The sequence below is a fragment of the Sciurus carolinensis genome, chromosome 12 (genome assembly GCF_902686445.1).
Source record: "Sciurus carolinensis chromosome 12, mSciCar1.2, whole genome shotgun sequence".
NCBI classification, from domain to species: domain Eukaryota; kingdom Metazoa; phylum Chordata; class Mammalia; order Rodentia; family Sciuridae; genus Sciurus; species Sciurus carolinensis.
This window is the reverse complement of record NC_062224.1, coordinates 61,801,289-61,812,787: the sequence shown is the minus strand read 5'-3', so window position 1 is coordinate 61,812,787 and position 11,499 is coordinate 61,801,289. Positions and strand designations below refer to the sequence as shown.

Below are 11,499 nucleotides of genomic sequence, written 5' to 3'. Positions count from 1 at the left end.
AAACTCTTCTACAAATGTCAGCCACAGTCACAATGTCAAACAGATGCTCTAGAAACCTCTTGTGAGACTGATCAAGGGAAAAAAAGGAAAGAGCAGAGGAATAACATCAGGAACAAAAGAGGGGGTCGCATTGCAGATTTGACAGATATTAGAAAGATAACAAGAGGTCCTAGGAAGAACTGAATGTCAACGAATTCAACAACTTTGATGAAATGGACAAATTCCTTGAAAATGGACACAGTGGGTGAGACCTCAGAGAGCTGAATTCCCTACCTGCCAAATCCAATAGACATTTTGGATTATGGAATCCCTCTGTGGCATTTGCCACTGCCAACTGCATCCTTCTTGAAATCTTCCTATTTTGGCTTCCGGGAAATGTGTTTCTCTATTTCTCTAACTGTTTTCTTCCTCCTCCTTCTTTCTGCTTAATTATAGAACCCTCTGGTGACTTTCCTTGGCCCTTACTCCACATTTACATACAGGGCTTTCACATTTGTATGCTGATGCCTCCTAACTCTGTGCCCCAAATTGCTTGATCGAGCCTGAGTTTGATCAAATAGACAGTTACTGTCTAACAATGATCTATGCTAGCCATTTAATCAATGAGGGCCTGCCCCCTACCCTTTATATGTCCTCAGATCCCTCAAATGAGTCTTTGTCTGCCGGGAATACCCAGTTATGTTTTGGGGACTATCTTCTCCCATTCTCCATCCTCGTAGGTTGAGAAGAGTCCTCCTCCCACCCAGACCCCCACATGGGCATGTGACCCAGTTTTACCCTTCCACAACCTGTCCTCCTCACTATTGATCCCATACTCTTCCCAACCAAAACATCATACAGTGCTGGTTTCAAAGTTTGGAGTCCTTGTTCTTTGACACTCCTCCATTAAGAGGCGAGTTTGTCTTTCAGCAGCCTTATGACTGCTTTGACCAACAGAGCCTTGCACAAGTGACAATGTATGTGACTTCCGAGGGGAGGGCAGCAAAGTCCATGCAGGTTCCACTGGTCCTGCCATGCTCATTCTCTGGAGACCTCCTTTCAAGAAGTTCCCTGTCAGAACTCAGCCACCATATTATAAAAAGCCAAGTCATATGCTCTGGCGAACTGTCCCAGCTGAGACAGTTTTCAGGTTCTCCCAGTCCAGCAACCAGACCTGAAAATCCTTTAGAAATGGATTGTGTGACCCCAATGGTTGCAGCCACCAGTCATTTGAGTCTCCCCAGCTGAGGCTCTGGATACCACTAAGCGAGGAAGAAATGTCTCAGCTGTAGGCTGGCCAATCTCCTGACCAGAGACTGTGATCATAAATAAAATGGTTGTGTTAAGCTGCTAAATTTGAAGCTAATTTGTTACATAGCAATAGTAACTGGAACATTCATGTCACTCCCTTGCTTAAAATGTTTCAGTGATTCCCCATCTTCATCAGGATGAAGTCCAAGTTCCTTTAACTCCTGCTCACCTCACCAGATCCAGTTCCTGTTCCCTACCCATCCCAGCCCTAGTCCCAGCCATACTGCAAGTCCTGGGATGTTCCCTACTTTCCTAGGCTTTCAGACCTTGAACATGCTGTTGCTCTGCCTGGATGTCAGGAAGATAACCAGATAGTAATGAGATCATCTGGAAATTGTGGAATGCAAATTAATTTCCTTTTCTGAAGTCCTTTTGCTCCAGGAATAATCATTGAGTGGCTCTAAAACAGTGCAGGTAGACTGCAAAAGAATATTCGAGGAATGTGGGTTGTTTTTTAAGTCTCTGAATAAAATAATTGTTATGCAAATGAATTCTAAAGCCAGATTGCCTACATTCAAAGCCCAGCTCTAACACTTCATAGTGGATGACTTTGGGCAGATTACTTAACTTCTCTGTGCTTCAATTTCCCCATCTGTAAAATTGGGTAATAAATAATACTTCATAAAGTTGAGGTAAGGATTCAATGAGTTACAGTGTGTAAGATGTTTAGAATCGTGCCTGGCAGAGAATGCTTGGCTAAATAAGTGCTTGTTTAAAATAAAAGAAATCTGTTTACTTTAGTTCAAGTCCTGCTGAGTGTCACTTTTTTGGAGAGACCTCCTCTGATGTCTCCCCACACTGGTTGGTTTCACAGACAGGTCCATGTTGTCGCAGCGCTTTCAGCATGTCACAGCTTGGCATTTGTCACTGCCTCTGTAATTCTAACACTGTGGTTGTCAGTGTCCCTCAGTTCATCTAGCTGATTCTTGAAGGCAGGGGTTGGATTTTATTCATTTTTCTTTCCCCGGAACCTGAGTCATAGTAGGCTTTCCATAAATGTGTATTAAACAGAATCTTGCTTTGATTTTACAAACACAGTAATTCAAGCCCAGGAAAGGCTAAATGAGTTCTTCTAAGCTATACAGGTAATTAGTGACTAAACAGAAACTAAAACAATTTTACTACCAGACCCACACTAGTTAGGTGTGTGTTAATATCACCAATAACCCCTGGCCATTTGCTTTTAAAATGATTCATCAGATACTTATAAAAAAATCAAGTGCTTTTAGCATCCCTCTGAGTTCCTGGACCGATTTATCGTCAATCACTCTTCCTTAAAAAAAAAAAAAGAAGAAGAAGATTACAGGGAAAGAAGTAGATTTGTCTTCTTCCAATTATTCAGAGGATTTGCTGGATATCTGGATAATTCCAGATTCTTGAATCTCCCTCACGTAAGAGGTTACTTTCATCCACTTACTCTTTTCAGATACAGAGGCGAAGGAAGTATTACTGAGAAAATTAAATTCCCTAGGTGTCTCATGGTGTCTGGAACCCCGCCAAATCTTGCTTATCCCAACTGCCGCATTGTCAACACCAGACGGCGCTGTGTCCTCACTACGTCGAGTACACGAGAGACTCTAGTGACCCCCCACCCCCGAGCCAGCACCGTCCAGAGGATGATTCCAAACACCCCCGCCTGCCTTCTCCGCAGCAGGCGAATTTCTTTTCACTTTTCGAGTCACTGTGTGTGCGAGAGTGTGTGGTGGTGGCGGGGGAGATGGTGGTGGTGGTGGTGGTGGTTGTGGGTGTGGATGTGTAGGTGAGTGTCTCTTGCCCGTGACCTGGCTTGGTGTTGGCAAAGCTGTATCTTCTACTTCCAGTTCTATCATGGAACCCTGGATTGCTTTTTCTCCATGGCCCGAAATACATTTAAGTTAGAACGAACTGAAGGGTTACTAGGTACCAGGAGCTGCATATCTCTTGCCCCCATCGCCCTAGCGTTAAATGCATCCTCCGGATGTCGGGACTCAACCTTGACGCTTTGCCAACTAAGCACGCACATCCAGTCTGCGATGTTCCTTGGGCGAGGTTTGGGTTCACCTGTTCGGAGAGGGCAAGGTGTGTTCGTCCCACCTCGACAGCCAGCTCCCTTTGCGTTCCTCTTCTACTTTCTTTCCTTCGCCCTGATTTTTCATTCCTTTTGAGTGATGCGTTGGGGGGGGGGGGGCAGAGGGGTTAAGAGGGGGGAGGGAAGGGACCCGGCGGGGAGGGGCATCGGAGCGCTGTCACTGAATGTCACGCTGCCCTCCCCGCCCTCCGCCGGGGGTGTGGAGCGCGGTGGAGCGCGCTGCAGAGGGCCGGGCGTGTGGGGACGCGGGAGGGCGGAATTCTCCCCGAGTCGCTCGGCACACGGAGCACGCCGGTCGCTGAGCTCGGCACTGAGCCGGGAGCAGGCGGTCGTCGGCTCCTGTGCGCTGGGCGGCATCCCGGGCATCGGTAGCCCGGCTCGGGGAAAGCGTGCCTGGCCATGGAGCCTTCGCACAAAGACGCCGAGACGGCAGCTGCGGCGGCGGCGGTGGCGGCGGCAGACCCCCGGGGGGCGTCCTCTTCCAGCGGGGTGGTGGTTCAGGTCCGCGAGAAGAAGGGCCCCCTGCGCGCCGCCATCCCCTACATGCCCTTCCCGGTGGCTGTCATCTGCCTCTTCCTCAACACTTTCGTGCCAGGACTGGGTAAGATTCGGTAGCCGTGACCCCTGAGACCCGGGGCCAGCCGCGGGAGGGCGGGTAGGAAAGGGGCTGGGCGCAGCTGGAGAACCTCCGGTGGCGCCCACCGGCTGCAAGTGCTGCGCCCGCGCACTCCAGTCTGCGTTCCCAGCGTCCGCTAGCAGGTGGCAGAAGAGTGTGGAGCGGGCACCCCGCAGGAGAGGTGGCATTCCCGGGTCGCCAACCCACAGGCAAGGTGACTGGGCTTGGAGGAGCCAGAAACTTTGCGAGGAATGTTGGAGACCGCGGGCGGTGGCCCCGACGGCTCGCTGGGCTTCAGGCTAGGCGTTGGGAATTCTGCCCCTCCTCCCCGTCGTGAACATTCATTCGGCACCCCGTCTGCCTGCTTGGAGGGGCCCTGGTGGCGTCGATATTCTAAATATTCCGCGAGCCTATTTCTACAAGGAGAGTGGAGCCAGAGCAGGAGGGCTCTGGAGCCAACATGGAGGTGACCAAGCTTTTGAGCAGTTGGTGGATCTAGGGGAAGTGGAGGCAAGCAGGTGTAGGGGACACTCCGCAACCTCCTATGCGTTCCGGGGAGAGAGCTCTTTAACCATAGTCTTCTCCACCTCCTTCCCGAGTGCCAGCACCCCCGCTGGGCACCAGGAGGATGGTGGGCGATTTTATTAGTTTGGATGCATGTGGGTTTGGACTGCATCTGCCTGGTCAGAGGTGATCCTCAGCAAGCGGAGAGCACGCCCATGTAAGTTTGTGTCGGATTCTGGCTGCCTGGAAGGGCTCTGGTGTCATCGATATTCTAAATATTAAAAACAGAGGCCCCTCACAGATATAGTGCGGCAGGGTGAGTAAGGGTTGAGAATGAGACTTTTTCCTGACCCTCCCTCCCCCAATCCCAAATCAACCTACATGCCTCCTCCCTCACCTCCAACTTGACCACTAGCCACTGGCGGATCTTCCTTGCAAAGGCGTGACTTCCCCACACCAGAGCCCTCACTGGTGCTGGGCAGGAGTGGCTGACACCTCTTGTGCTCTCCAGAGAAAGCCTGCCCCTGCCGGCGAGCCAGTTGCCAGCACATGGGTCCAAGTTCCCAAGAACAGAGGTCATCAGCTTTAAGTGGTTTTCTGTTTTTCTTTGGATTTTCTCACGACCTTGCTCTTAGCCAGCTTGCAGGGGCCTCACCGCAGTGATCACCAAGGACACGCCCACCCACCCAGGACATATTCACTTTCTCCTTGGCACTTATTTGTGTTTGTGCCCCAGGGGGCTGCAGTGGCCAGGAGCCTTATCTGCCTGAGTAGAAAGTTGAGTGTTCTTCAGTTGGGCTTCTCTCTTCAGAGACACCTCCAGCACCTTGACCCTGGTCCTTTGACCATTTTTGGTGTCTCAGGCAGCCCTCTTGACTGTGGGAGGCAAGCTGATGTCCATTTAGTTGTGTCAGAAATTTCTACCTACTGGAGTAAAAGGAGATTTCCTGTCTCTCTGGAGAATGTAAAGATCATAAGTATCTGGATTCTACCTTTTTTTGTTGTTTTTTTAAAGTGGTGAAGTAAATGCCACCCTATAGGCTTTTGCATTGATGCCTGATGGGAGGGATTGCAAAAGTTCCTGTTGCTGAGGGAACCACCCCTGTAGGAGACATGCCACAGGAGATAGCAGGTGTCCACGCACGTTGCATACCCTCCTGGGTCTCACTGGCTAGGTACCTTCTACCCTTAGCTCAGATTCAATGACAGCATCCTTTCAGCTCAACCCTGACACTCTACTGGTGGCATCCAGTGTTAGCTCCTTCCCAGTTGGCTTTGTTAGATCAGAATCTTGTAGAATTTTAATTAAACACATACACGCACTAGGTGTGTGCTCTCGAGTGCATGCATGCGCATGCACACATACACACACATAACTTTCTAAGAAGTCAGGAGAAAATAAAGGGGAAATAAGCAAACTACAAAAGTAATGAAACAGGTGAGATATGGGTGTAAAGACTTCTGAATTTTCAGCGACTTAACCCAGGCATTTTTCCCCCCATTTTGCTTTGGATGCTACTATACAGTTTCTTGGATGTGCCCACCCTGTCTTCTGTCCACATAGAATGTGAGCTCCTTGGCCCTTGGTAGTGCTTCTTATCTGTAAGTCAGGGACACCTGTCACTTCAGACTGTTGGGAGGATGAAATGTGATTACCTAAAGTTCAGGATCTGGTGCCATAGGAAGATGGTGGGTCTATCCTGCTATTTGCTCTTCTGCAGAACTAAGCCTCATCCTATCTCCAGGTGGAGGTTGCTGTAGTAGTAGCAGTATTGCTTCTAAGTATTTCTGTTTTTCTGCTCAACTCTCCACCTGTAGTGGGGAGTCCTCAACAGATTATGCAAATCTTGTAAGTAGTTGGTGTTTGTTTTATTTTGTTTTTCCCCACCGCACCACTACCTCTGCCTAGGAATGGTTTGAAATGGCCCCAGCTCTTGGTATTCCTCCCCTTGACCCAGATCTACTTCTCCAATTCCTCTTGCCTTATTGGAAGCTCCAGTGACAACTGAACATTTATGCTGTTTCTGCTCTATGATTAAAAGCTGCTTCTTTCAATCTATTCACTCACTCATTGGGTCAACCCTCTCTGTCCACAACATGCCAGGCACTGGGGGATATGAGGTTGAATAAATCAGTACAAATGTCCTTGACTGTTAGAAAATTGATAAAACTCTGACTTTGCTAAGTGCTATGGGGCAGTAGGAACAGAGTGTTTTAGCAGCAATTAATTGTTCCTGAGGGTGGAGGAGGGGTGTCCAGAGAATGCCTTCCGGAAGTAGTGGTGGGTTAGACCCTTCTGAGGAAATCTATCTGTGGCCCCAAACACTTGCCATCCTTACTGTGGCTCCACTCTTTGGAAACCTTGTAGACCACTGATGCAAAGATTCCTTCATTTTTCTGGAAACTTCCTTCCTTAAAAGTTCTTTCCTTGTTTGCCAGTTGGATGAGAGAATAGGATTTTTTTTTTTTTTCTCTGATGTAGGTGTCTCAGGTCTACATAGTCTTCAGGACCTGCCCTTGGTGAAGCCCCATCCCTGAAATTCCCCAGATTCTTCTCTATCCAGCAACAGTGCTTATCAGGATAATGTTCATACCCTAAGAGAGGTTTCCTCTTCTGGGTGGTGCTTGGGAAGGAGAGGTGATTTATGAACACCTGACTCCTCATTGGAACATGACAAACAATTTTTAAAAATGAACTACGGTAAGAAAGTGATCCCCAACCCTGTTTAGTGAAACTATACTAATTAAGATCATTGCCAGTATCTTCATGTTCCAACAAGAAGGTGTAGAAGTATATACACCATTATTCATACATATAATGAAAGTTAATTGTTATGCCCCAAAATGGTCATAGAATTTGTCAGTGAAGGGTATAACTGTGCTTCCATATTTAAAAATTATATCTATCATATTTTGGAAAGACAAAAATGTTGATGACTCAGATAGGGACAGGGAAAGTGGGAGGGAAGAGGGCTTCCACTGACCATTAACCACTCCATCACACTAATGCTGGCCATTAATCTATTGTTCAATATTACACAAACATTTAATCTATCCCTAATACACTGCCTACTCTTTGACACCATTAAAATCTTGCTTACCCAGTAAGAGCACCACAGGCTGGCTCAGCTTCTGTCTCTCTTTCCTTTAGGCCTGAGGCTCAAATAGATGATTAATCATGCCTTACCTTGTGGCATCTTTTGTATTGATGACCTTACTGTTACTGTTACTGTTTTGAGAGTTTATTCTTTGCCTAGCTAAATAGATTGTAAATTCCTTGAGAGCAACAACTATTTTAAATTTCTCCTTAAAACAGTATGCTATAAATGAGTACATACTGACAGAATGATACTCCTGGAACAGGCATTAAAGATCATCTGGTCCAATGCCTTTCTTTTATATATAAGTGAAGTAGGACTGAGGATGCATGGACCAAGCAAGTTTACCTCCTACTCAACCTTTTAAAGGAAGTTACTTGAAGATGTATTTTAGCAAAGTAAGGGAGTAAACCAAGAAAGAAGATATGAGATCCAGGGAACAATGGAACCTACTTATGGCAGCCATGTAAAGTAACCCCAAGGTGAAATTGACCTAGAGGGCAGTCAGTCTTCATTAGAGTGGAAGGATGGCAGGCTCCAGGAAAGTTCTTTGAGGATGACATGAGATGGGGACAGTTCACATAGTAGAAATCAAGATTGCAATAAGAAACAGAAAGAAAGTAAAAACCATAAGGCAATTAGTAACTGCAATAAAAAGCTATGCAAAAGCATTAAGATCCCAAGGCAAAACCAAGTACCCAAATTGATAAGAAGGTCAGCAGGCTTTAGAAGAAGAATAGGAAGATTCCAACCGATAATTAGAGTGAGGAAGAATTTGGAGAATATTAGGGATATGATGTACAAGGCATGTTTCTTCTGTCAGAGGGAAAAAAGAAAAGTAATCATAAACTTCAGGAAAACCAAAACACATTTTATGAAAGGCATAGCCCAGACAAAGCAATCCAAAATATGGCCTGATTTTGAATAAGTGGTAGAATTTAAGATAGATTCTTAAATTCACAGGTCTGTGTCACTGGAACAGTGGCCCAGGATATGGGCTCTTTTGTTCTGCAATGAAGAACATTTGCTTAGTCATAATGATATAAATGCTGCTCAGTGGTTTTCAATTTCTAAAACCAACAACAAACCACTGAAGACTACTTAAGAATAGCTACAAAGGAGCATATAAAGCTTTCCCACCTTGACAATGTAAAATGAAAAACACAGTTTGCAGAAGTTGGAGAATAAAAGAGGAGAGAAGTGGAATTGTGAGAGAGCAAATTATTGTTCCTAATCATTCACTATTCTCCCTGAAAGGGGATGATTGTGCATTCCCACCTGATGCCATATGGTTTGGCTGCCTCTTGTGGAGGAAGAATACTTCCTCCCTTGCTCATTGATACTAGGCTTCCCATGTGACTTGCTTTGGCCTATTAAATAGGAGTAGAAGTGGCACAGGCCATACTGAACTGACTCTATAAGAGGCATTGTTAGATTCTGCCATTGTTCTTTCTCCTTTCACAAGAATGGCAGGTCTCATAGAGGTACTGTGCTTCAACCTGGTTCCCATCAGAGGCAGGGTATGACATGTTGTGTAAATGAGAAATTAGCTTGAGTTGCTGAGATTTTGTTGTTAGCATTGTTACTGTCCCAGCATTATGTACCCAAACTGACTAACATAGTTAGCATAGAGGCATGAACAACAATTTCAGATCAGTGGGGAATCAAGTGATGTGTACAGTTGATAAATTTAGAAATAAAATGTACCAGCGGGCATGATGGTGCACACCTGTAATCCCAGAGGCGGGGGAGGTTGAGGCAGGAGGATCTTGAATTCAAAACCAGCCACAGCAAAAGTGAGGCAGAAAGCAAGTCGGTGAGACCCTGTCTCCAAATAAAATGCAAAATGGGACTGAGGATGTGGTTCAGTGATCGAGTGCCCCTGAGTTTAATCCCTGGGACCCCCCAAAATAAAAAAAAAATAAAATATGCCAGAGTGACGGATGAATAAACTGCATTAGTAATATACTGGGGCAGTGAAACAATAGTGATGTGCTGGAATAAAATTGGAACAGTAGTAACATTGATATAGGGAGTGATGTAGGCAAGCTGACTCATGAACTCAATAAGTGATGCTTCAAGTCGATAAAACATGAAAGAGTAAGACAAGCACACCGGAGATTAGAGAAACTGTAGAATCACCACTGTACTGGCTTCATTGATTTTCCTCTGTCTACTGGTTCATTTCTCAAAGCATATATACATGCTCAATTATCTCTCATCTTCTTAAAACAGCCTTTCTTGATCCTACACCCCTCTCTGGCCATTGCCCATTTCTTTGTTCCCCATTAGAGCAAGATTCCCTTTAAGACTTGTGGGTCTGTTGTCTCCAATTTCTTCTCTCACTTTCTTGTGGACCCACTCTACTCGTGTTCTACCCCGTCACTCAGCTGTACTGCATTTGTGAGGGTCACCAATTTCTTCCAATTTGCTAAAGCCTGTGGTCAGTTCTCTGCCTTCTTCTTCCTAGCCCTATAGGTAGTTTAGGACACAGTTGCTCACTCCTTTCTCCTTGAAATGATTTCTTCACTTGGCTTCTGTTTCCTTAAATCTTTGTTTCTCTTGCTCTTCTTAACTTGGAAATTCCCTAGGACACTTGATCTTCTTGACTTTGATCTTCTTTCTTCTACCGACACTTACTCCCTTGCTGACTTTGACCAATCTCTGGGCTTTAAATTGCCATCTCATGATGGTGACCCTAAATTAAGATCCCCAACTTGGCCCTCTGCCCTAAACTCCAGGATCTAATATCCAACTGTCTTTTTAACATCTTCTCTTAGAAATCAAAGACATCCTGGATTTAACCAAACTCCTGGTCTTCTTCCCCAAATTTGCCTCTCCCTCAACTTTCTCCATCATCCTTCCATTGACTCAAACCAAAAACTGGGACTCATCCTGAGTCCTCTTTTCTCACACCCCACACCCAATCTGTCAGGAAATACTCTTGGCTCTGCTTTCAAATTCTAATAATTATCTGACCACTTCTGCCACTCTGGCCCAAGCCTCCATCTTCGGAATTATTTCAATAAGCTTATTAAATGGTCTTCTTGCCTTTACTGATGTTCCTTACAGTCTGTCATCACTGTGTCAACCAGAGTGATCTTCGTAAAACACAAATGAGTCACATAATGTCACTTTTGATCTCAAAATTCTCATGATTCCCATGTTATTCAGAGTAAAAGCTAAGTCCTTATTATGACCTATATGACCCTAGACCAGAACTTTCCAACAAATATGAACTAAATCATATGTGGAATTTAAAAAAAGTATTATATTATAAAAAGTAAAACAGAAGAGGCAAAATTAATATTAGTAATGAAATATTAGTATTATCACTTCAAAACATAGTACAAAATCATTGATGGGATATTTTGAGTTTCTATTTCTGTGTACTGAGTTTTCAAAATCTAGCATATATTTTACACTTGCAGCACATCTCAATTTGGACCTGTGTAATTTCAAAGGGATGTGAAGTAGAATTTGCTTTTCTTCTGAGATATGAGGAGGAAGCTAGCTGTTAGCGGGAAGGGATGTGGTCACTAAGAGATGGTATGGTTTGTTTCAGGGAAGTATAGATAGCCTACTAAGCAAAGGAAAATGACTTCCAGCAGCATCTCTCTCTCTAGACATGCTTTGTGTTCCTACTATGTGCCAGGTCTGTGATTGAAGCTGAGGTGCAATCAAAAGAGATGAGTCCCTGACCTCAAGGAGCTGAAAGACTAATAGGAAAGCAGACTAATGAATGCAAATGGGGGTTTTTGCCTTTGGGTAGCATGGTCTGGGGCCCATGCGATTCAATTTGCAGTAGCGAGGGAATGCTTTCCTAGCAAACTTGAAAACTTGGGAAATGAGCAACAGGCTGAACAGAGTGAACTGGAGGACACTGAACTAAATGTTTGCAGTTCTGTGTCAGATTCATGATG

The 11,499-nt window shown here is 45.3% G+C and overlaps 1 protein-coding gene across 2 annotated transcripts in view; it reads left to right on the top strand.

Annotated features, from left to right (window-relative positions):
* The first annotated feature begins 3,598 nt into the window (after nt 1-3,598).
* The window catches only part of Stum (stum, mechanosensory transduction mediator homolog), a 72,577-nt gene continuing 64,676 nt past the window's right edge, over nt 3,599-11,499 (top strand). For both annotated transcript variants that reach the window (XM_047521786.1, XM_047521785.1), the window contains exon 1: nt 3,599-3,959. In XM_047521786.1, the coding sequence (XP_047377742.1) occupies nt 3,758-3,959 (202 nt within the window). In that variant the 5' untranslated portion in view covers nt 3,599-3,757. The remainder of the gene's footprint in view (nt 3,960-11,499) is intronic.